The sequence below is a fragment of the Heterodontus francisci genome, chromosome 4 (genome assembly GCF_036365525.1).
Source record: "Heterodontus francisci isolate sHetFra1 chromosome 4, sHetFra1.hap1, whole genome shotgun sequence".
Lineage (NCBI taxonomy): Eukaryota > Metazoa > Chordata > Chondrichthyes > Heterodontiformes > Heterodontidae > Heterodontus > Heterodontus francisci.
In genome coordinates this window covers 127,936,219-127,963,203 of record NC_090374.1, presented here as the reverse complement: position 1 = coordinate 127,963,203, position 26,985 = coordinate 127,936,219, and the positions used below count along the sequence as shown (strand labels likewise).

Here is a 26,985-nt window from a genome sequence, read left to right as displayed (position 1 = left end):
TGTTTGTCGATGTCTTTATTGGTTGATTTTTCAGTATAGAGACACGCAATCACTTCCAGTTCTCTATTGCACAAGTTGAAGTGTAGAACTCTCTCTTGCTAAAGAGCTACCTTTTAAGCTAAAAGTCTATCACATTTTATTTCATTTGGGAGACATAGATCCTCCCCCCCTGCGATATCGACAATGGCTCAGGATGTGGCTCCTTCACACCTCCTTCGTTTCAGAAGAACCCATTCAATTCAAAAATGTCTCTTGATGGGTTCAGGATACGTTTAATTGACACCTCTTAGCTTTGGAATGTATCCTTTTGTCCTTGCCAGACGGTAAGACAGTTTGAATATACAAGGCCAGGTCGTTTGACCTTCGATGGCCATTTTGAAGCACACTGTCCATTTTTTAAAAGAAAAGTCCATTTTTATAACTCTTCAGGTTGATTTCTTGTATTATATTCTCGTATTCCTGATTAGGCACCCTGTGACCCATGAAGGGCCCCCCGGCAGCAAGGGTCACCCCGGAAAAAGACCCACTCCCACCCACCTGCTGGGCCCTGCCTGACTTGCCCCGGCGAGTCGCATTAACTTACTTTCATTCTGGGACTGCCTCCATGCTGGCTAGTCTGGGCCAGCTGCAGTACTAGTAGTGGCCACCACGGTGGTTTTGCTGAGACTGAAGAGCTACCGGCCCTCCAATTAGTCAGCAGCTCTTGGAGGCAGGCTCCCATATTTTAAAGGGACGGGAACTCCGCCATCGGGCTGTTAAATTGCCCGAGTCCCGAAAAGTGTGGCAGGCGTTTCCCTGAACTGCAGAGGCAGGGCTGCCCCTGGCTTTCCAGCCCTGCAACGGGATCCCCGCCATGGGCATAAAATATGGCCCAGTGCCAGATAATGATTGTGTTTCTTATTCATCAGTCTCTTCATCCTATAGGTCTTCAGTCTCCTGAACCACTGCCTGGTCAGACAGCAGTATGAAAGCATAAAGGCAGAAGGGCAGGGTTGGGGTGAGAGAAGTAGGAGAAAGCGAGAGGTGCATTCTTAATACCATCTGTAGCTTGTAAATCATAACTGATTGCAGAATAAGGATGAGGAGGGATGTGAGAAGGTGGATTAGGCAGGAACACACCATCATCCTTGATGATTTCATCTCCGCTACTGCCTCAGTGATGGCCCCTCCAATGATGGCCAGCATCGTCTCCTTCATGGGGGTGAGCACATGCAGCTGTGCCTGACCCCAACAGTTAGCTGCTGCTGCCACCCACTATGGACCACTTAGTTCTGTAATGGAGAAAGGAGAGTGTGATGTACTGTGTTTTGGTGATGTGTCTGCCACAGTTGAATATCTATCTGGCAGTGTGTGGAATTTGTGACAGTGAGTGCATGACCTGCGGCATTGCTGCAGTGGGCAGAATATGGCATGTGAGGATGCACTAACTGACCTTGACCACGCTTGAGGTTATTAAACATCTTTCAGCACTAAATCCAGGTCCTTAGGAAAGAGAAACACTCTCCTAAGGGGAGGCGGTGGCATAGTGTTATTGTCACTGGACGAGTAACCCAGAGACCCAGGGTATTGTACTGGGGGCATAGGTTTGAAGCTCACCACAGTAGAAGGTGGAATTTGAATTCAATTAACAAAAATCTGAAATTAAAAAGCTAGTCTAATGGCCATGAAACCATTGTCGATTGTCGTAAAAACCCATCTGGTTCACTAATGTCCTTTAAGGAAGGAAATCTGCTGTCCTTACTTGGTCTGGCCTACATGCGAATTCAGATCCACAGCAATGTGGTTGACTTTTAAAATGCCCTCTGAAATGGCCTAGCAAGCCACTCAGTAGTATCAAACCACTACGACGTCAATAACGAATGAAACCATATTGACCACCCGGCATCGACCTACGCACCGGAAACGATAACAGCAAACCCAGCCCTGTCGACCCTGCAAAGTCCTCCTTACTAACATCTGGGGGTTTGTGTCAAAGTTGGGCGAGCTGTCCCACAGACTAGTCGAGGAACAGCTTGACATAGTCATGCTCACTGAATCATACCTTACAATGTCCCAGACACTGCCATCACTATCCCTGGGTATGTCCTGTCCCATCGGCAGGACAGACCCAGCAGACGTGGAGGCACAGTGGTCTACAGTCCGGAGGGAGTTGCCCTGGGAGTCCTCAACATCGACTCCAGACCCCATGAAGTCTCCTGGCATCAGGTCAAACATGGGCAAGGAAGCCTCCTGCTGATTACCACCTACCGCACCCGCCACCCCCCCCCCCTGCCCCCACCTCTCAGCTGATGAATCAGTACCCCTCCGTGTTGAACACCACTTGGAGGAAGCCCTGAGGATGGCAAGGGCGCAGAATGTACTCTGGGTAGGGGCCTTCATCATAAAGAGTGGCTCGGTAGCACCACTACTGACCGAGCTGGCCGTGTCCTAAAGGACAGAGCTGCTAGACTGGGTCTGTGGCAGGTGCTGAGGGAGCCAATAAGCGGGAAAAACATATTTGACCACGTCCTCACCAGTCTGCCTGCCACAGATGCATTTGTCCATGACCGTATTGGTAGGAGTGACCATCACACAGTCGTTCTGGAGACGAAGTCCCGCCTTCACATTGAGGATACTCTCCATCGTGTTGTATGGCGTTACCACCGTGCTAAATGGGATAGATTTCGAACAGATTTTGCAATGCAAAACCGGGCATCCATGAGGTGCTGTGAGCCATCAGCAGCAGCAGAATTGCACTCAACCACAATCTGTAACCTCATGGCCCGGCACATCCTCCATTCTACCATCACCATCAAGCCGGGGGACCAACCCTGGTTCAATGAAGAGTGCAGAAGGGCATGCCAGGAGCAGCACTTGGCATACCTCAAAATGAGGTGTCAACCTGGTGAAGCTACAAGCCAGGACTATCTGCGTGCCAAACAGCGTAAGCAGCATGCGATAGACAGAGCTAAGCGATCCCATAACCAGCGGATCAGATCTAAGCTCTGCAGTCCTGCCACATCCAGTCATGAATGGTGGTGGACAGTTAAACAACTAACTGGAGGTGGTGGCTCCACCAATATCCCCATCCTCAATGATGGGGGAGCCCAGCACATCAGTGCACAAGATAAGGCTGAAGCATTTGCAACAATCTCCTGCCAGAAGTTCCAAGTTGAGATCCATCTCGGCCTCCTCCTGAAGTCCCCAACATCACAGATGCCAGTCTTCAGCCAATTCGATTCGCTCTGTGTGATATCGAGAAACGACTGAAGGCACTAGATACTTTAAAGGCTATGGGCCCTGACAACATTCCAGAAATTGTACTGAAGATCTGTGCTCCAGAACTTGCTGCGCCCCGAACCAAGTTATTCCAGTACAACTACAACACTGGTATCTATCCGGCAATTGGAAAATTGCCCAGGTATATCCTGCACACAAAAAGCAGGACAAGTCAAACCCAGCCAATTACTGCCCCATCAGTCTATTCTCAATCATCAGTAAAGTGATGGAAGGTGTCGTCAACAGTGCCATCAAGCGGCACTTGCTTAGCAATGATGCTCACTGACGCTCAGTTTGGGTTCCGCAAGGGCCACTCAACTTCAGACTTCATTACAGCCTTGGTTCAAACATGGACAAAAGAGCTAAACTCAAGAGGTGAGATGAGAGTGACTACCCTTGACATCAAGACAACATTTGGCCGAGTATTGCATCAAGGAGCCCAAGCAAAACTGGAGTCAATAGGAATCGGGGGAAACGCTCCGCTGGCTGGAGTTGTACCTGGCGCAAAGTAAGATGGTTGTGGTTGTTGGAGATCAATCATCTGAGCTCCAGGACATCACTGCAGGAGTTCCTCAGGATAGTGTCCAAGGCCCAACCATCTTCAGCTGCTTCATCAATGACATTCCTTCAATCATAAGGTCAGAAGTGGGGATGTTCGCTGATGATTGCACAATGTTCACCATTCGCGACTCTTCAGATACGAAAACAGTCCGTGTAGAAATGCAACAAGACCTGAACAATATCCAGGCTTGGACTGATAAGTGGCAAGTAACATTCGTGCCACCAAGTGCCAGACAATGACCAATTCCGACAAGAGAGAATCTAACCATCTCCCCTTGACATTCAATGGCATTATGATCGCTGAATCCCCCACTATCAACATCCTGGGGGTTACCATTGACGAGAACTGAATTGGAGTAGCCATATAAATACCATGGCTACAATAGCAGGTCAGAAGCTAGGAATACTGCGGCGAGTACCTCACCTCCTGAATCCCCAAAGCCTGTCCACCATCTACAAGGTACAAGTCAGGAGTGTGATGGAATACTCTCCACTTGCCTGGATAGGTGCAGCTCCAACACCACTCAAGAAGTTTGACCATCGAGGACAAAGCAGCCCACTTGATTGGCACCGCATCCACATACATTCACTCCCTCCACCACCGACACACAGTGGCAGCAGTGTGTACCATCTACAAGATGCACTGCAGCAACGCACCAAGGCTCCTTGGACAGCACCTTCCAAACCCACGACCTCTACCAACTAGAAGGACAAGGGCAGCAGATGCATGGGAACATCACCACCTGCAAGTTCCCCTCCAAGTCTCTCACCATCCTGATTTGGAACTATATTGCCATTCCTTCACTGTCGCTCGGTCAAAATCTTGGAACTCCCTTCCTAACAGCACTGTAGGTACAACTACCCCACATGGACTGCAGCGGTTCAAGAAGGCAGCTCACCACCACCTTCTCAAGGGCAATTAGAGATAGGCAGTAAATGCGGGCCTAACTAGCGACGCCCACATCCCAGGAACAAATGAAAAAAAATGCACCAGTGCTTCCAGCGTGGCATTGAAGAACCTTGGGACATGATGTCTGGTCAATTGCTCCATTTTTTTGTAGGTTCGTCCTGGTCTTCAACTCTTTAGCCAATTCCAGCTCCTCCTGCAGCCAGAACACCTTTAAGAGGTGCAATTTGGCTTTAAGTGGTGCGAACCTCACACTAACTTGGACCCCCTGCTGAGGTGTGCAGCCATTCAACAGCTGGGCTGCATATCACAATCATTGTATTTAGCAGGTGGCACAAAGTTTGTGTGCTGGCTGCATCACTTTGAACAGCACGGGGTAATCATGCATTGTGATCCCGGCGGCAATTTTGGAGACTATCCAATTCAAATCTTAATGAGTTTTGATTGTAACTGTTAACTATTTTCACCTAATGATTCATATCTGGCCTTGTTTCACTTACGTGTTTTCAGTCCGTTGGCTGAAAGATTGGAAGCGTGCATGTGTGAGGGCGTGTGAAAGGTGTGTCTCTAGTTCAGATCACAAGGGAGAACTATTGTTGCAATTGCATATTACACTATTGTAGAATTAGAAATTAGTCAGTACAGGCACACCTCCTGGAAGTAAAGTGTGGAGACCACTTATGGGAGTACCAGCATTTCTGAATCTGAGCAATATCTGAGATGAGCCCACCATGAAGGTTTTATGCTGGTGGATCTTTCCAAGTCACCCTTATGACATGTGCCACATCAATAACAAATTAATTTGCACCGTGCCTTTAAATAGAAAAATGTCCCAAGGTGCTTCACACATGCATCAAGTAAAAGACAGACACTGTACCCAAAAGGGTCAACATTTTTATTATTCTCCCTGTGGAAAGCAAGCAGCAAGATGACAGGGCACAGAACTTTCACTGATGGCTTTCTTTGAGTGTCACATGCACATCCGATCTGTGCTAATGTTTGTTAGAAAATGTTGGCCTGCTAACCAGGCCCTGAAACTGAAGATGGTTGGCATATAGCACAGTATTTATTGAAGGTGTCTTTTTTAGTCACAAAACGGTTTATAATTTGCGCTGATGAAAATATGGCTCATCTAGATAAGGTGCATTAAGACATTTCAACAGATCAAAAAGTGTTCATAAAGGACTGTAACTTAGTTAACTTATGTGTTTATAATTTTGGTCAGTACTTAAAGATAGTAAAATGTGTCATTTTCAGAAACTATTCTCAACTGTTTTTTTCCTTTCCAGGTTGATTTGAAAACTGGTTTAGCAATAGAAGAGGCCTGTTATGATCAGGTATAAGTTGAAAGTCTGTGTTTGTGTATGTATATGTAGTTCATATTTTAGCTGTGTTTGCCATTAAGAGAAAACAAGGCATTTTTCCAATAGTATGTTATTACATAATAGAGAAGCACAACCGGTAAATTGTGTTTCCAATACTAACATCACCCATGATGACATTTGAGTGGTGCACACAAATTATGGCTCTAGTTCTGATCCTTAAAACATAAAGCAGTTATTTTCAAATTATCAGAAAACAATGGAGGTCCAAAAGACTATTGCTATGGGAGCTTCACAGACTTTTTTCCACAGCTTATCCTTAAGATGCAGAACTATTGTGTTTTGCACTATTATTTTCTGCATTTTTTACCTCTTTCCCCTCAGTTCATCTTTTGTCATTTACCATTCCTGGCTAAAAGAACAGATAAGTAACCTGCTATTTAGTCATTGCCATTGCTGCTTTGCAACTACATGTTTAAAAGTGCTCTTCTTCATTTGGGAATCACCTGGCTTCTGCTCAGCACCTTGTCAGAATAGGTATAGTTGAGATTGCTACTTACCACACTGTATGAATATTGTGGGTATGAGTCATGTCACCCTTTGTGGAAGTGCCAGTGAGCTGCACCACCATGCCATTTAAAATGGCTCTGCTATACATTAAATCCTTATTTGATGGACTATTCAAATTATATTTAATCCTTCTGATTTCATTATCTCAACAAGCGTAGCATCCCATTAGAAGTATCATCTGAGCAGAACAAACATTATAATTGAAGAGCCACAAGCTGTAGTCCCAACAATAGTAATTTCAGTTTAGAAATTGCTCTCATTTCTGAAGCTGAATATGCTTTATGTATCATTGAGTTGTGTTAATATTAATTGGATTCATACCCTGTATTAGACTGGCAAAATTATGCGCTGTTAAACATCTTCAGATGCAGTGATTAGCAAATTCTTAAAGTAGTGTACAAGAAATGAAGCTAATATTTTGAGGGGCTGTAAGTGCCATGGGGCAGGACAACCCCAAGTGGAGGGGCTCTTCCAAGCAACTCATTCCAAAGCAGCATTGGCAGAGTACCAACAGTGGGTCACTTATCTTTGGTTAGGAATAATACATGACAGAAACTAACTGAGGGGATTAAAAAATGTTGTAGATGATTGCATTGGCATCCTGGGTTGAGTGAAACTTAGATTATGACTGGTGACACCTTTGCCTTACTGAAGCTTCTCCACCTGGCTAAACATTCCACCACCTGCCTCACCAAATCACATCTTAGTCCCTCCCACATGTCCTTTGGAATTTTCTTCTCCTTCTAGCACCTCACCTTGTTCCATCGCTCTCACTTCTTTGAAATTCTCACTCTGAACTGCCCTCACAAGCCCCATCCTGACTTAATCCTTGATATACCCTCCCTCAGCCACTGTACTGAGCGACTCCTCAACTTTGGTGATTTCAATCTCCATGTCAACTCACGTTGCCCTCTTTCCTCTGATTTAATTGCCCTTCTTACCTGCCTAAACCTCTCCCTCCATATAAACTCTCCTACTCATTCACAACCAGCCTGTTGACTTTGCCATCTTAAATGGCCTCTCACCTCACATGGTCTGAATCGCAATCAAGGCTATCTCTGACCACTTCCTTGTATCTCTTACCACCCATATCCTCCTACCCCTTTCGATCCTAATAAAACCTGTAATCTCTTCCACTCTATTTGCTCCCCCTTGTCAGGCCCCCCTCTCCACTTCCTTAAGTCCAAGAGATGCAGAATTGAAAGACTGTGGCAGACATCTGGTTTATTCGTTCATCGTCAGATCTGGCTGGACCACATAAAGCACTATCGGGTCCGGCTGTCCACTACCAGAAATGCTCATTACTTCAGGATCATCCTGAATGATAACCCCTGGCTTCTTTCCTGCACTACAAACTATTCTTTTGATCTTGAGAACTCCTTAAGGCCAAGAACAAGGCCTGTCAGGCATACGTTAGGTGGAATGCCCAGCATAATCTGGGAACATCCCCTGACTACCTCCAAAGTTAGTTCAGCACTTAACAAGAGAGCCATAAGAAGCACCTAACCCCCAGGCTTTCTGGTGCACATTTGTGGGAGATCCAAAATTCTCACATGGAGTGTAAATCTGGCAGATCTGTATTTCATCCCGAATCATACCAGATTTGCATCCCCTTGTAACCTGAATTTTTAGCTTTTAGTGTTTATTGAAAGCACTTTATCAGGTTTCTAAATAGAGATGGCATGACCAGTGAAGCAAAAACCTTATTATTGTTGTCTACCTTTTTAAATTTGATTTTGAACTAAAAGAAATAATATATTACAGAAATTCACAATATAGTGGGTGTACTGACTACTGCTGTGTAAACTTTCCTAACAAGTCAATGTACTGAAGTTTGTCCAGAAATTTTGAAGCAGATGATTCTTGGCTTTCCCTGCAACCTAGCCTGCCTAAAAATTGTTCAGTATGATTACAATGGCCTTTAATATTAAAGGCTCTGCTACTTTGGTTTTATGTCAGCGCCATGAATAATTGCTGTCATTTACTTAATGGAATTTCAGAGAGAAGGGAAAATAAGCAAAATAATAAACTTCAAGCAATTTTGAAAGAAGTGATAATTATCGATGACCATTTATCCTGTACACCTGTATTTTTAGCATCCAAAACATTTGCCTGAATTATTGATATAGTCAATTTTAAAAATGCATTACTTGTCCCTTCCTTCAGAATTTTAGCAATACAATCATCCACTGTTTAAGAAACGTATAATGCTGTGTTTTCAGCTTATTTCCTTTATTGCTTTCCTTCTGTGTTTATATGGAGTTGACAGAATGACAAGGCACCAAGTATGAAGTGTGAGCAGCAGCATATATTCAGACCAACATTTTGGAAGCAGCTTGGGCATATTCACATTGCTTTTGAACCAAGTGGATTGAGTTCAGCAACTTTATAGTGTTTCCAACACATTCTTTCCCAGAAAGTCAGCTGCACTGTCAGAATCTATCACATCATAATGGAATTATTCTTGGCCATTATTTAGTGGAAAGTACTAAGAGGTGTTCAGAAAGCCAAACATTGACTCAGGACTCTAGATGAAACTGCAGGAAAAGGATGAAACACAATTTCCAACAGTTGTATACAGAAAATTTCAGCTTTTTCACAAGATAGTTATTGCACACATCGTACATGACAATGTTGTCACGCTGTGAGCAACAAACATCTTTTGTGGTTGTATTGGTAAATCAGAAAATAAACAGTGCAAAGGTCAGGACAGAGGGCAGTAATTCAACTCTCCAGAGTCTGCCTCAGCTTTACCTTGCCTAGCCTGAATCCAGGAAGACTGAATTCAGAATCACAACTTTTTCTTTTAAATTGCAGGTGATTCCAACAAAAGACAGGATTGAAGGACTTAATGCTTTTAAAGAAAAACGACTGCCCCGATACACTGGGGAATAATAATAGGACACAGAAAAAAGGAGTCTGTGGAATGGAACAAAAAAATCATAACATCTGCTTTATAGTATTTTCTATCTGTCCTGTGTTCAGAAATGACTTCTAGAAATACTAATTAAGAGCCATGTGATTTTGAGTATAGTATTTTTCAGAAAAATATGCAGCACTGCTGTGTTTTTCTATACATTGAATGTTTAACAATATATAATTACTTAGCATGCAAATTTTTATTTTTAAAACATACCAGTGAATGAGTAAGGTAAATCTTGTTGCCTACATCCATATCCCTTGGATTACATATTCATCACAATTATCCAAGAATGGGCATTCAGTATTTTCACAAGGGTACATAGAATACTTTTTAATTTGTATTAATCCCTTCTTTGACAGAATAAACTGGAAACAATTTTATGTTAAATGTCATGGGACATGTTTATTCATTGTTCGATGGGTGATGCATAAAGGATTAATTTCAGAAACATGTACCTTACCTCATCACCATTGTACCATTGTTGTAACTTTGTAAAAAATGTTAATTATGTTATATTGAGTAATCTTTGACCCTATAGATTTGAGTATTTGGGTCCTCTATCAAACTGGTATGAGCTTGAATGATGCGCATAAGCTTGAAATTCTCAATGTGTAGCACAAAATTCTTAAGTTCAAAAAATATGGAGGACAGAACTTTATCAATTGTCAGCATTGCCTTGAGAAAGCATACTAATAGTGATTTTGTGTAACATTGTATAAAAACAGTAACTTGTTAATGTATTATCATTTCCATATTAATCTGGTGTATTTCTGTGTTACTGCCACCATTGAAGGGTCAGTATAAAGGTCAGATGCCAAGGATAGAGCAGGTCTGCTATCAAAGTTATCCTAATAATACTGAAACCTATTTTGTACAAAAAAGTGAACTAAATATTTTTGTACTTAATATGGTATATTAATAGAGATTTTCTCACTCTCCATGTCTCATGCTCTTCAGAAATGATTGAGCATAAAAATTAAAAGGAACTGAAAATACTTGTTTCTGTATTGGTGGGAAGGACCTAATATGCTACACATTATCTATCTAATCTTGTTCAATGACCTATTCAAATGAAAATTCTGCCCAGTGTCTCAAACACGAGAAGTGCGATGATACAAAAATGAACAAAATCTGAAGAATTATAAAAACTGACTTTGCCTTTAAATTAAATGGACCTTTGTTTAAAAAGTGAACAATGCTCCAAAATGGCTGCCAGAGAAAAATGGATTTGGCCTTTTGTATATTAAAACTGTCTGAGAGGGACAAAGGAAAATCTTCAAAGCTGAGAGGTGTCAATTGCACGTATGCTACACCTATCATAAAACATTCCAGAATTGAATGCCTTCTTCTGAAACAAAGAAGGTGTGAAGTAGCCACGTGCTGGGCTGTTAGGCGATTGCCATGGGCGAGAGTGCAAAGTGTCTCCTACCTGGAGGTGAGAGGTAACACAGCTTTACCTTAAAAAGCAGCCTAGAGAGAGAGACCAAAGAAGAAAAGAAAAACAACAGCCAGAAGCTTGTCTCCAGCAAACCAGAAGGCACCGGTCCCGCTGTAGAATTCTATATCTACGCTATACAACAGTCAACGAAAAATGATCCACTGACTTTAACTGAACTTTCAGCCAAGAGAGAAGTCTACAATCATCTCAGGTCTGCAACCAACTAGAATTCTTTTTCCCAGAGAATTCAACAGCTTAACCGTGACCTCCCCCGAAACCTACCCCTTTCTCCCCCCAATTTATAATCGCTTATTCCTTTTTCCCTCTCTGTCTCTGTTTGTGTGTGCGCAAATGGATGTGGTTGCAACAATTTCAGGATAAGGGGTATTGATCAATAAACTATTGATTTTCTGTTTTTAAACCTACAAGAAAACCTGTGGCTGTTTGTTTATTTGACAAATAAACACCAAGGGATTAAGCCTTAATATAAAACACACTTGCTGCAGTCAGGTGGGAGTTGAACAGTAGGAACTACCCAAACCTCAACATGTGGCCATAACAAATTGGGGGCAGTTGAAAAGGGGGAGATGTAGTTTTAGAAGGAGAGAGAGCAAAGAAAGGAAGCAGCCAGAACGTTTGAGATACAGAGACTATGAATCCAAAATACAAATTCTGCTAGCCACTCTTAACCTTATCCCCAATTCAGAGCAAAACTTTAATGTGCTGAGACACTCAAGACTAGTGACAAAATTTAATGAGGAGGAGGTTGAGTCATATTTCATCTAATTTGAGAAAATAGCTACCAGATGAAAATGGCCAAATGAATTTTGGACTCTCCTCTTACAAGGCAAGTTCGTGGATCGGGCTCATGAAGCTTTTTCTCTGTTGTCAAAAGAAAGTTCCTTTGATTATGAACAAACCAAAACTGCAATTTTAGATGCATATGAGCTGTTACCGGAAGCATATAGACAGAAATTCAGACACGCCCAGAAAAGATCCACACAGACCTGCATTGAATTCGAAAGAATTAAACATATGACTTTTGATCGCTGGATACGATCTCTCAAGCTAGAACCCTCATATGAAAATTTGAGAGATGTTATGTTGCTGGAAGAATTTTAAAATAGCATCCCAAGTAGTATAAGAATCCACATTGAAGAACAAAAAGTCACAAGGATAAGGGAAGCGGCAAAAACGTGCAATGATTATGAATTAATTCACAAATCCCTAACTCAGAATTAAATTGGGTCTGGTAAATCTTACAAGCTAGGGGGAGATAGCAGGGATGCAGATGAAGCAGAAATGGGCTCAAGAGAAAAGGAGAGTAGGGGAGGATAACAAGACTACTCTGCAACTTTTAAAAGGAACCCAGTTGATAAACCGGTAGACATCTGCCAAAATTGTTTCCAATGTGGCAAATCTGGATATGTCCAGTCAAATTGTTGGTATGCCAAAAAACCAACAGGAGGTGCTGCAGTCAAGCCTGTGTCTGTGGCTTTGAAAGTGGTAAGCCTGTGTTCTATTATAACTCAAGAGGAGAGCACATATCAGAACATTTTACACAAAGAAAATATGACACTTTTTGTGTCTGATGAACTAGGAAAGAAGATAATTATCCTCCAGGATACGAGGTTTTCAAACCCTACTGCCGGCCAAATTTACAGAAATGCTACTGGAAAGCAGGTCAGATACCACACTATTGGTAAAAGGGCTTACTGGCAAATGCTTGAAGGTTCTCTTAGTTAACATTTTCCTACAGAGTAAGTTGGTCACGGGAATAGTGACAGCCAGGATCATTTTGAGCTTACCCATGCAGGGAGTAGACCTATTGCTAGGCAATGACTTGGCAGGAAGCACATTACTGTACCCAGAGGGTACAGAACAATCCACGGAGACTGGTGAAACTGAGGGGAACAAACAAGCTCTGTACAGCTGCAGAAGGCTAGGGAAGTCCCAAAAAATCCACAGGGGGCAATAGAGCCAGAAGAATTTAAAAAGGCCCAGATACAGACAAAAACATTTAAAGGAGCTGAGGTAAAAGCCACAAAAGTTGAGGGAAAAGCACCAGCGATATGGTTAGCTAAAACCTTTTCTAAACCTTTAAATCAGGACGAGTAAAGTTCCCAAACAGGAAAGCCTAGAATGAGAGAGATGCCTCGCCTAGTTGAAGTGCCATAGGGGCGTGCACTGGAAATTGGACAACTGCCTGTGAGCAGTAGTGTCCAAGACAGCATGAAGCAAATTAGGGAAAAACCTATCTCTGAAGGAAAAGGGAAAGTAACATACCCTAAAGTGAAACACACTTGTGAAAATCTCAAAAAAAACTAAAAGCGAGGTCGGTATGGATCTACCCACTGAAGAATCAAATGATCAGGTTCCAAATCCAAAACTAATCAAACCCAACAATTTAGATTCAGAACTCAGCAAGAACAGGGAGCAGGAGGAAATCCCAGACACTGCGCAAGGGCTTAAAAAAACAATTTATCAGTCACCATCACCTAGAAATAAGAACTAACAATGTGCCAGAACCTGAATGGTTACAGCCACATATTGTGGAAGCAGCAGTTAAGGGGTCAAAGCTTGTACAGACAGGGAACCTTGCAACTAGTAGTAACAGAAATTTGCGTACTACAAGGTTCATCAACAATCACATAGGTATTGAAATTAATATTCCCAAAATAGTAGAAACTGACGCGAGAGAAACTGCAACCCCATTTGACAACACATTGCCAAAAGAAATGCATTTATTTAATGGTACCTCATCCAAAGGAAGGATGATGAAAAAACATAAACTTGAACATGAAATGGCTGTTAGAAGTAATGTCAGCCGTAGCAGTTGTATGATTGAGGAGTGAATCAAATGAAAGTGTAGTTGTGTGGCTCTATATTTTCTTTCTTTCTAAACCCCAAATATCAAACAACATAAAATGAAATCCAAGGAATTTAATTTTTCCCTTCTGGGGCGATGTCACACACACAAGAAGTGCAATGATACAAAAATTATGAACAAACTCTGAGGAGATATAAAAACTGACTTTGTCTTTTTAAAATGGACCTTTCTTTAAAAAAAAACCAATGCTTCAAAAAGGCCACTGAAGAAAAAAGGGTTTGGGCTTTTGCATATTCAAACTGTCCGACAGGGACAAAGGAAAATCTTCAAAGCTAACAGGTGTCAATTGCACTCATCCGACACCCATCCTGAAACATTCCTGAATTAAATGTCTTCTTCTGAAACAAACAAGGTGCGAAGTAGCCACGTCCTGGGCCATTGTGCAATCACCATGGGGGAGAGACCAAAGCGTCTCCTACCCAGAGGTGAGAAGTAACACAGCTTTATCTTAAAAAGCAGCCTAGAGGGATAAACCAAAGGTGGGAAAAGTGTTGAAAACTATTTAGTATCCTATATGATACTGGCATGCCAATGTGCTTTGTTGAATAATAATTTTCTTTAATCCATTGACTGGACATCTGAATTTATGTTTTTTTGAAGAAATGTAAAAAAGAACATAAAAAGTTGGCTTTGCTAGCAGTTTAGGATGGTTACCTAATTTGCAACATTGTATTCTACATTGCAAAGGCCTGTGAGGTGGAGATGAAATGGCTGCTCATTTCCTAGCATGAACCAAGACCCAGGAAGTTTAAGGGAACTAAAAGCAAAATACTGCGGATGCTGGAAATCTGAAACAAAAACAAGAAATGCTGGAATCACTCAGCAGGTCTGGCAGCATCTGTGGAAAGAGAAGCAGAGTTAACGTTTCGGGTCAGTGACCCTTCTTCGGAAGAAGGGTCACTGACCCGAAACGTTAACTCTGCTTCCCTTTCCACAGATGCTGCCAGACCTGCTGAGTGATTCCAGCATTTCTAGTTTAAGGGAACTACCTGTTTTTAACAAGAAGAGAAACACTGCTATGTTTGAATCACTGAGTGACTGTCATGTGCCAAGCCCTCACCGTCTGTGGTTTTAAGCTTGTGTTTGTCTGCAGTTGAAGAAGAAGCTTCTGGACTCTGACGTGTGCATGACCCAAATGGGGGGCGGGGGGTGTCTCTCTCTCTCTCTCTCTCTCCATTTCAGCTTGCAATCTTCAACTCCAGCCTGTTGACTGACCACCTTTGCATACTCCAGCTACAATCAGAAACCCCGCTGGAAGAAATCATCCATATCGCTGTCTCCAAGAGACCCACTGAACCAGCCATCTACCTCTTCAAACTAAAAGCCTCAGGACCATTGAATTCAGCTAGAAGCCAGCCAAATCACTAAACACCACAGACTGTATCCCCCTCTTTTTCTATGGACTCGCAATCAATCTACCTTTCCCCATTCTGTAACCTATTTGTGTGTGTGTAAACCTCTAATGTGTGTGCGTGAGTGAAAGTTGGCATTTTGTTTATTATTTTCATTAGTTCGGTTTAGGTACAATAAAGTTAACCTCTTTCTTTGTTAAACTCAAGAAAACCTGTCTGATTGGTTCTTGTTATGATCATAGCAAGTAAGTAATCAAACACCTACTGAATTGGCCAGTACATCCACTTTAAGAAAGAATTAAACCTGTTGTGGTCAAACAAGGAGAGGGAAAAGAGGAAAGCCCTTCGACCCCTCCTTACCTGGCCATAACAGATACCTTTGCAATTCTAATATGAACACGAGTGACTTCGCGAATATCTAAAGAGGTTCAGTTCGGTTGTTTCACACAATTGTTGAAAACCTCTTTTCTGCAGTCTGCTTCCAGAGCGATTGCATAATTAATGATTTTTATGAGTAATGATTGTGAATTGCAGTAATTTTCATTAAAGTCAGAAATTTATATCATCATATGTTATAATTTGAAGCCTATCAACAGCTCAATAAATCAGTGCCTTGGGGAATCCGTAGTATTTCTTTGTGGACTTATCTAGATTTGGATAGATAAGCATCACTGCTGCTAAATATGGATAGGCAACTTATTCAACGAGTGAGTCCTAAGTGTAATTAAAATTGAAATATTGGTACATTTGGAAAGTGATTGATACTGAGGTTGCTTTGTTTTGTTAACAAACAAAATGATATTTTCCTCAAGAGAAAAGCTGATTCCAACAAGATATTAAAGGGTTATTTTATTCATTGATACAGCACTGAAACAGGCCCTTCGGCCCACCGAGTCTGTGCCAACCATCAACTACCCATTTATACTAATCCTACATTATCCCATATTCCTACCACATCCCCTCAATTCCCCTACCATCTACCTATACTAGGGGCAATTTACAATGGCCAATTTACCTATCAACCTGCAAGTCTTTGGCTGTGGGAGGAAACCAGAGCACCTGGTAGAAACCCACACGGTCATAAGGAGAACTTGCAAACTCCACACAGGCAGTACCCAGGATCAAACCTGGGTCACTGGAGCTGTGAGGCTGTGGCGCTAACACTGTGCCACTGTGCCTGTATTCACCCTTTGGCAAATTTGGGCAGCACAGTGGCGCAGTGGTTAGCACCTCAGCCTCATAGCTCCAGCGATCTGGGTTTGATTCTGGGTACTGCCTGTGCAGAGTTTGTAAGTTCTCCCTGTGACCGCGTGGGTTTTCAACGGGTGCTCCGGTTTCCTCCCACAGCCAAAGACTTGCAGGTTGATAGGTAAATTGGCCATTGTAAATTGCCCCTAGTGTAGGTAGGTGGTAGAGGAATTGAGGGGATGTGGTAGGAATATGGGATAATGTAGGATTAGTATAAATGGGTAGTTGATGGTCGGCACAGACTCGGTGAGCCGAAGGGCCTGTTTCAGTGCTATATCTCTAAATAAATAAATGGATGCAGTACTAATAAGACTAGCCAGTTTGAAAGCCTGGATGTGGTGCATAATTTTGGTTCTAGTTGCTGATTATAATATTTGAACTTACCTGGGGTTCTAAACCAGAAATCTGCAGTTTTAGCACTCAAATGCTGATTTGACACAATTTTCGCAGAGCAATACATGTGGGCTTCTCACACCCACTTCCACTGAAGGTGTGGAACTAGTGCTTTGCTGGCACACAGCGACACATTACAGAATGGCTCAGGGACTGAGGGGGAGGGCTCATAGGTTCTCGGAGATGAGATTGGAGGTTCTGGAGGAGAAGATCCAGAGGAGGTGGGTTGTTCTGTGTCTGCAGTGGGAAAGGACTCCACCTCGCCCTCCTTGCCTTCCTGTCCCTATCACCTGCAGTAGATCTTGCTGCTCTCCTTGGCCTCATGTCCATCTCCCATTCCTTGCTCAGACTAGGAGGTGTCCCCAGCTGGATGCCCATGGCCAAGCACTCCCTTTCGCCTGTTGACTCCTATAGGAGTTGTAGCACAGTGTTTCTTTTTTAGTTGAAGTCCTTAGAGCATTTCCAGAATAAATGTTGCTTGAGCACTGGTGAAGTCTTGACAAAGTGTTCCAGAAAGTTTCCTGATGTGTTTCAGAGGTCCTCTTCAGAGCTCCAGCAGCAGTGAACATGAAATGGTGAGTATCCCTTTAGGTAGTGCTTGAAATCGACATCAAAGCCGCATTTACTCCCAAATAACTGGTTGCTGGTAGGAGAGGGCATTAGGACAAGTGCTAGCCACCAAAATGCCATGCAGCCTCTTTAATGAGCGCTAGCAGGCATTTTAAGTGGTAATCCGGATGGCTATTCCTAGTGCTGGCTTCACCACTTTTACCAAGACAACTTCTTGTGTTAAATGCAGGCTAAACCGGTATTGCAGCGTAAGTCCTCACCTTGGCCATCTCAAAGGCTGTTTAGTGCCTAAAGTGTTTCATGCCTCAAGTATTTAGTGAAAATTGCCTCCTATACCAGTTAAGACAGTATCAGTAGTCCTCGAGGCAGCCAACATCCCCAGCTTATACACACTACTGAGTCAGCGGCGGTTGAGATGGCTTGGCCATGTGAGCCGCATGGAAGATGGCAGGATCCCCAAAGACACATTGTACAGCGAGCTCGCCACTGGTATCAGACCCATCGACCGTCCATGTCTCCGCTTTAAAGACGTCTGCAAACGCGACATGAAATCCTGTGACATTGATCACAAGTCGTGGGAGTCAGTTGCCAGCGTTCGCCAGAGCTGGCGGACAGCCATAAAGGCGGGGCTAAAGTGTGGCGAGTCGAAGAGACTTAGCAGTTGGCAGGAAAAAAGACCGAGGCGCAAGGGGAGAGCCAACTGTGTAACAGCCCCGACAATCAAATTTTTCTGCAGCACCTGTGTTAGAGCCTGTCACTCTAGAATTGGCCTTTATAGCCACTCCAGGCACTGCTCCACACACCACTGACCACCTGCAGGCGCTTACCCATTGTCTCTCGAGATAAGGAGGCCAAAGAAAGTAATAATCAGTAGATGGTAGAATTTGTATGAAAAGCTGTTATTTTAGATATGTTAAGAATGCAGTTGAGCCAATGATCCCCAAATCAATAATTTTCTACAACAGTCAGGTGAAAATTAGATAGGAACATATTATTGCAATGTTGTATATTTATGAATTTATAATCCAGGACTTGTAAAGTTATGTTTCAGTGTGCTGTTGCTACACTTCATATTATCAAACACATGCAACAATTTACTTGTCACTTCAAAAAGTTCCAACTGTTTGATTGCCTTCTGATCTCCTCAGGCAAATTTCTACATTGAGTCAGAAATCTGTAATTCCACTTTATATATATTTATATATGTATTATTGCACTGATGACTGACTAATGAATGCAAAATTGTTTTGGTCTGTGAATTTTTAGATGAAACCAGGTTTTCCCTGCAAACAAACACAGATTAGTGTTTCTAAAACAGTTGTTAACTTGGCCTAAGTATTACCCAGTGAAATGCAAATTCCTCTTGGCCTTTTTAAGTATTGCAAAACCATCTAAAGGGCTAAAGATGATTTCATCAAATGGAAAGCTGTCTTTATGGCAGTTACTTGCTGAAATTTATAAATTTACTAAAATGTTGAAGACAGATACACATGCCAATAGTCTAGTTCATCAGTTTCCTGAAACATATTTGGTGTTATTGAAGCAAAGAGGCACCACGTAGGTGTTTGATTCTGTGTAATCAGTTCAATCTTACTACATTCATTCCAGGAAGATTCCTATGACCTACTCTTAAGTCATGGTGCTTGTCCTGCTGTTTTCAAAACTGTTCACCAACATTTTCTTGTACTACATAGTATGTCAGCAGCAAAAAAATTTTTTAAACTGGATTAAGGCCTGCAGCAGCATATGAATTCCTACCCCTTATGGATGATCACAGTGTATTTTCACACCTAGCACTCACTCACATCATGCAAGTAAGCTGAACCCAAAAATACAGACAGGTTCAGAACAAGTCATGCATGTGCATACCATACACTGACTACATGAGGAAGCTGGATAAACGTCAGAAACAAAATTGTTGCACAGAACTGAGAGTTTTGACTTTTAACCTCACTGCAACACTTTCCATTTTCATGGAAACAAATCCAAGTGAAAGAAGGAAAAATGCTTCCCACTCACTCTTGGATCTCTTTTTACCCCACATAGGGCTGAATTTTACTGGCCCCTCGACGCCGCAGGTCACGGCACGGGGACCGGTAAAATTCTGCGGGGAGAGGCCCGCCTTGATCCCTGATGCCGAGAATGGCCTGCTGCAAATTGCGGGCGGTGGGGTGACCTCGGTACAGGCCACCCGCCGCCCAGCGGCAGCACCCCAATTACCATATTCAAAACAGTACTTACCTCTGCAGATTATGCAGCCCGCCGCCTCTTGATGCACACATCCGGATTTTACTTTGAATGGGCAGCCGTCACGTGCCATCCCATTCCCGAACAAAAAAGCCAGCAGTCATCAGAGGCAGAAGGTTTCGCTATGGAAGGTAAGTTCCGATATTCAGGGGTCTCACTCTGCATACTGGAAAGGTGGGGGGGTGGGAGAGATATTCAGGGATCTCACTCTGCATACTGGAAGGGAGGAGGGAAGGGGTCTGGGATTATTGGAGTGAAAACTCTGCAGACATGAACTGTACTGTGAGGCCTCCCTCCTTAAATAGTGTATCCTCTGCATTTGTTTGTGTTTGAGCAGGAGAAATGGCACCCTAGTCACCCAATGTGTGGGGACGGTGCCAGAAAGGGTAAGAGCTTTAAGTTTATATCAATGGTGGTGGCAATCTATGCAGCTGGGAGGATCTTGATGTGGTCATGCTGTGCCACTCTGAGTGTTAGCCAAGATGGACATTGCCATCCACGTCACATAGTTGATCCATGTTAGTACCTGGTGTACCTGTAAACACCAATCCATACCCTGTTAGGAACCTTCCAATAAATGAAGGATACAACCTTATATTTCACATAGAAATGGGTATTGCTCATCCTACAGTGTGCAATCCGATTCTCCTGAGGATCTGTATGCGCCAGAGGCAAAATCAACAGGCAGGTGCGGTACACGTAAAGGTCCCCAGTCGTGAGCAGCAGCCCCCAAAGGGGAGCTTGCCATTACGGTCGCCTTGCATCTACAGGCCCCACATGACATGCCATTGGATGTCAGAGCACCAGTGTTAGAGGCAATTATGCATGTAGAGAGGGTGGTGACACCTCTCTGTGCCCTGCTCAATGCTGACCTGCAGGCCATGGCCTCCGGTCGACATCCTCTGCCTGCAGTCCTCATAGTGGCAGCGGCTCTTAAGCTTGATGCCTATGCAGCATTTCAGGGGCCCACCTGAGATCTTTGTGGAATCATACAGTCAGCGGTGCACCACTGCATCAGGGAGGTCACCGATGCCCTGCACCAAAGTGCCAGTGAGTATGTCTGCTTCAGGATGGAGTCTCACAGCCAGGCCCAGAAGGCCATCGGTTTCGGCACCATTGTTGGAGAACCATAGGCCTCAGGGTTCATAGACTGCACCCATATGCCCATCAGGTCTCCCGTCGGGTGCCGACGTCACCATTAAAGGAATCCTCTCAATCTAGGTGAAGCTGGTATGTGATCATCGGAGATGCTCCATGCAAATCTGTGCCCGCTTCTCAGGCAGCTGCCATGACACCTGGGTTCTGCGCCAGTCCCAGCTGCCACTGCTGTTCACTGAACTGTCTCAGATGGAGTTTCAGCTTCTTGGAGACAAGGGCTATCCTTTGCAGACATGGCTCCCGGCACCAGTGAGAGATCCCACCACTGCTGCAGAGGAGAAATGCAACGCCAACCACTGAGCTACAAGAGCCACCATTGAACAGGTGATCAGCATGCTGAAAGAGTGCTTCCAATGCCTGGATGGATAGGGTGATGCCCTGTACTATGGGCTGAAAAGGCCAGCTCCTTTCTTTTCTGCTCGCTGTACTCTGCATAACTACACACCCAATAGGGCCAGGCCTGGCATGATGAGGAGAGATGCTAACAGGATTCCTCCTCAGACTATGAGGATGCTGAGGACCTACAACAGAAAAGGCGCATGGGAAGGCAGATAGCACCCAGGTTCTGCACGCAGGGCTGGCAGTGAGCTAGGGATGTATGGCAGTGGTTTATCAGACAAAGGCTGTCTGCTCCATTGGAACCAACATGAGCTCTGCAAGCCACACATCACCCTCACTCACCTACTGTGCACCAGTCCACATCTGCAGCATCCCTGTGTAAACCATTAGAAGCAACTGCTGACTGAGCCAATGTACATGTCACTGCATCCGTGGAGATGCTCATGAGTATGGTGGCATGGCAATGATGTTATTGCATACATTGGCTTTCGTGAAGGGCCAATGGTGCAAAGGGATGTGACATTGGTGCTACATGCTGGCACACATCATTCACACAGAGAAAAGGACACACATGTTGGTGAGGAACATTTAGTGAATGACTTATTTACATTGCTGTGACACCCGTGCATTCCCATTTGTGTTAGTGTGTTCTCTTTAAACACTTGTGAGTGCCCTTTCTCGGTGCAATCTCTGCGCTAGCAGCCTGACTGGAGGAAGGCTGCTGATCTGTTTGGCCTTTGGCTGTGGATAACTTTGGCGCTCATACCCTGTGCGCACGAGGCCCAGAGGGCCCCGGCTGGCTGGAGGAGTGCTCGTTCATCCCCTTCCGGCATTGGACCCTTTGACACTGGATGGCCCCACAGCTACTCACCTCCTCTGCCATCTCCAGCCAGACTGCCTTGTTCAGGCGGGAGGGCCTCTTCTTACCATCGCTGGTGAAAAGGACCTCCTGCCTTGCCCGCACAGCCTGGAGGACAGTGAGCAGGGAGGCCTCGCTGCACTGTGGGGCTATCCTAGAGTAGCCCTCTGCCATCCTTGACTTTTGGTGTAGTCCTTTAAATACAAAGGTGACTCCACCGTGTAAGTGCTCCAACTTCTGGCTGCAAGGTCTGTCTTGCACATGTTTGAAAACCAATGTAGGACGAGTGAGGAAATCTGTGCTGTTGTCATGATTTTTCAACTATTACATATCGACGCATGCTTATGAACACTTTGCTTCTGCAGCAGCTAATAGTTATTGGTGTAATATTTTTAGTTAGCAATGCAGCTAGAATATGAACATATTTTCCTGTTTTTTGACAAAGTTCATTTAATTGCAGTTACATATATTTTCACATAACAGTTAGCAGAGAAATTAATACAGATTCCAAATGCATATTAGTCTGTGCTTTTCACAGTCAGATGATTAGAAGCCCATAGTATGTAAATATTCTTCAAATGGTTTTATTTCTGTTATGTATTTGCCTTTTATGGTATACTTAAGTCTCATGTCCTGGAAAGTGCAAAATTAAGATTATTCACCCAGGTGTGGCACACCTACAAGAAGCAATGTAACAACTGAGTGGAAGAAGAGGATCGCAACTTCACAGGACACTGGGACACAGCAGGGTAAGTATGTGGCAGCAAAGCAGAAAGTGCTGGGGAAACTCAGCAGGTCAGGCAGCATCTGTGGAGAGAGAAGCAGAGTTAACTTTCAGGTCTGTGAACTTGGTCAAGTTGGGCGGCACAGTGGCGCAGTGGTTAGCACCGCAGCCTCACAGCTCCAGTGACGCGGGTTCAATTCTGGGTACTGTCTGTGTGGAGTTTGCAAGTTCTCCCTGTGTCTGCATGGGTTTCCTCCGGGTGCTCCGGTTTCCTCCCACATGCCAAAGACTTGCAGGTTGATAGGTAAATTGGCCATTATAAATTGCCCCTAGTATAGGTAGGTGGTAGGGAAATATAGGGACAGGTGGGGATGTGGTAGGAATATGGAATTAGTGTAGGATTAGTATAAATGGGTGGTTGATGGTCGGCACAGACTCGGTGGGCCGAAGGGCCTGTTTCAGTGCTGTAAACAGATGCTGCCTGACCTGCTGGATTTCTGCAGCACTTTCTGCTTTGCTGCCAGATTGACAGCAGCCCCACTCTTCAGCAGTCAGGTAAGTATTTCTTTGACAGCTGTCAGGAAGCAGGTGCTGGGGGCTTAAAATAGGGCCCCAGCACCTACTGCACAACTGTCAAATGGTTCCTCACTGCGCCGAATGTCCCGCCTCTTCCCACGTAATATGATATTCATACAGACTTTAACTGCATACTTTAAATATTGACCAATGGTAAATTGTAACGTGCCTTCTACAAATATATAATTTCAAAATTCTTCAAAATTACACAGCAAATAATGAAATAGATATCTGGAAGGCACTAATATAAGCAAGAAATTAAATGACAAACCAAGAATAAAGTTAGCATGATTTCTATCTGTCATCAAGCTCCTGAAATTAGATTACACTTTGACAGCTTCTGTTGGTAACTTGTGTGTATGTAATTCTCTCATGACCCCATTCTGAGCAAGCAAATTCTGTTATTCTTTCATGATTCAAAACATCTTGGCATGAAGGGATTTCTTTGGTCAATGTGTGAAATCCAGATCTGAATTGGGATGTGGATTGGGAGGAAGAAGCGGAAATTGTTGTAGGGAGGAAAAGCTGCAGTCTGTACTAGGCTGCCTTAGAGTACTCTGAGGTGGTCTTGTGGCAGGCATGCCTTTGTGTCAAAATGTCTCACAATGAAGAGCTGGAATAAGAAGATGGTGACATTTAAACATGGTCCAATACACTGGATATGAACATTTAGAATATCCAGATGGCCAGCAGATTGCAAACCTTATGTAGTTACTTTCACCACACTGAAGCCAGATGTTAATCAATGAGGAAATACTTCTATATCTATGCTAGAGTGCCTATCATGACTGGAATGCAGAGAGGCAAGCAAATGCTGCTGAAGCTTCACGTCTTCAACTTGCATAACTATAACCACATTGTGCTGAGGAGGATGGTAGCAATAGTCTAACATTTTGTGGTAATTTGTTCAGAATGCTGCTTATGAGGAGTTTATTGAACATAGTTTCCATCAGGAAATTGTCAAATCTGTGCTTCAAAATGGCCAAAGTGTTACACAAAGGTATTAGCACAATAGAGAGGGATGACCTAAGTTCAAGAAACTAGGATGCAGAAGCGGTTTGGTTCGAGATGAGAAATCATAAAGGCAAGAAGTCACTTGTGGGAGTGGTGTACAGGTCCCCTAACATTAACCAGATGGTAGGACAGGGTATAAAGGAAAAATAATGGGAGCTTGTCAGAAAGGTACAGCAATAATATGGGGGATTTTAATCTGCATATAGACTGGAAAAATCGAATGGGCAAAAGAAACCTGGATGTAGAGTTCAGAGAATGTTTTGGGGATAATTTCTTAGAACAGCACGTTCTGGAGCCAGCCAGACAGCAGGCTATACCAGACCAGGCATTGTGCAACAAGATGAGATTAATTAATGACCTCATAGTGAAGGCGGCCCTAGGTAGCAGCGATCATAATATGATTGAATTTTACATTCAGTTTGAGGGAGAGAAAAGTGGGTCCAAGTCTAGTATTTTAAACTTAAATAAGGGCAATTACGAGGGCATGAAAGCAGAGCTAGCTAAAGTGAACTGGCAAATTAGGTTAAGGGATAGGTAAATAGAGATGCAATAGCAGACATTTGTTGGGATATTTCAAAATACACAGAATAGATACATTCCAACAAGAAAGAAAAATTCCAAAGGGAAGACCCACCATCCGTGGTTAACTAAAAAAGTTAAAGATAATATCAAACTTAAAGAAAAAGCATATAATTGTGCAAAGATGGGTGGCAGGTCAGAACATTGGACAGAATATAAAGAACAGCAAAGAATGACTGAAAGATTAATAAGGAAGGAAAAATTAGAGTACGAGAGAAAGCCGGCGAGAAATATAAAGACAGGTAGTAAGAGTTTCTATAGATATTTAAAAAGGAAAAGAGTTAATAAAGTGAGAATTGGTCCTATAAAAAGTGAGTCTGGGGAATTAATAATGGATAATAAGGAGATGGCAGATGAATTGAACAGGTATTTTGCATCTGTCTACACTATAGAGGATGCAAGTAATATCCCAGAATCAGCTGTAAGTCAGGAAATGGAAGGGAGGGAGGAACTCAAGAAAATTACAATCACCAGGAAAGTGGTACTGAGCAAATTGTTGGAACTACGGGCTGACAAGTCCCCGGGTCCTGATGGACATCGCCGTAGGGTCTTAAAAGAAGTGGCTAGTGAGATAGTTGATGCATTGATTTTAATTTTCCAAAATTCCCTAGATTTGGGGAAGGTTCCATTTGATTGGAAAATAGTGAATGTAACTTCTTTATTCAAAAAGGAAGGGAGTCAGAAAGCTGGAAAATACAGGCCAGTTAGCTTAACATCTGTCATAGGTCAGATGTTAGAAGCTATTATTAAAGGATTTGTAGCAGGGCACTTAGAAAAGTTTAAGGTAATCAGGCAGAGTCAACATGGTTTTGTGAAAGGGAAATAATCAGGTTTAACCAATTTATTGGAGTTCTTTGAGGAAGTAACATGTGCTGTGGATAAAGGAGAACCAATGGATGTACTGTACTTAGATTTCCAGCAGGTACTTGATAAACTGCCACATCAAAGGTAATTGCGGAAAATTAAACCTCATGATGTAGGGGTAACACTGGCATTGTTACGACCAGGTGAGAAAAGGGTCCAGGGGTTCCCTCTCAGCCTTTGCCTGGTTTAATCAAGTAAGGGTTTAATGTTTATAAACACCATGTTTTCAGCTCCCCCTCAGTGAATCCTTGTTCACTGCTTTCCAATTGTAAGTCAAAAAAATCAAATCAGACATGTTTTCTTAGATTTTAAACAAGAAGTTTATTAATCTTAAACTCTAATTCAGGTAACGGCTATGAATATGCGACACGACCACGCTAGTAAGCATACATAATAAACAGACATGCAGATAGAGATAGAAAAAGTAGAAGGAATAAAGGGAAAGTTTAAGGTAATATCTTGTGGTTATTTACGGTCCTTTGAGTTCAGTGTGGAGTCTTTGGTTGCCGGTAAGTCTTGCTGTTCGTTGGGGCCCAGTTCACGCTTTAACTTTTTTCGATGCAGGAGTCTTTTCTCTCTTGAGGTTTACGTGTCTTCAGTGGGTCTGGAGGCTTGTGAGAAAGTGAGAGAGAGCCAGCCAGGAGAGAAGCTCTCTGGTTCCAGGTTCAGTTACAATCTGCAGTCTGTGTCTTCAAAACTGTCCTGTGAGCACAATTCAAACCTCCAAGTTGGCAAGCAACATGTGACTATGTTTTTTCAACAAACTCTTGCTGTTGTGGATTCCAAAGCTCTTGATGCGGGATGGTGGGGGGGAGGGGAGTGCGGTGTAGTGCTGTCTCTTACCCCGACAAGATGTGGATCACCATTGCCCAGCCCAATCTCTGTTAATTGAGCAATTCTTTTGCCTCTCCAAGCACTGTCACTTAGTATGTAAATGTCCTCCAGCCAAGTGTCTGATGATCTCTTTTTAAACAAGCCATTTCTTCACTCCAGCAACAGTTTAAAATTAATCAGATTTATTAATTTCATATAACAAAATTAATGTTCCTCATTCTTGGCAGGTGGGGGTCTTCATGACAGCATGGATAGAAGGTTGGCTCGCTAACAGGAAACAGAGAGTAGACATAAATGGGTCATTTACTGGTTGGCAAGATGTAATGAGTGTTGTGACACAGGGATCAGTGCTGGGGCCT

The 26,985-nt window shown here is 43.3% G+C and overlaps 1 protein-coding gene across 2 annotated transcripts in view; it reads left to right on the top strand.

Annotated features, from left to right (window-relative positions):
- Positions 1 to 12,845, top strand: part of auh (AU RNA binding protein/enoyl-CoA hydratase) — a 301,138-nt gene extending 288,293 nt beyond the window's left edge. For both annotated transcript variants that reach the window (XM_068030150.1, XM_068030149.1), the window contains 2 exons: positions 6,016 to 6,063; positions 9,436 to 12,845. In XM_068030150.1, the coding sequence (XP_067886251.1) occupies positions 6,016 to 6,063; positions 9,436 to 9,513 (126 nt within the window). In that variant the 3' untranslated portion in view covers positions 9,514 to 12,845. The remainder of the gene's footprint in view (positions 1 to 6,015; positions 6,064 to 9,435) is intronic.
- Positions 12,846 to 26,985: the final 14,140 nt, after the last annotated feature.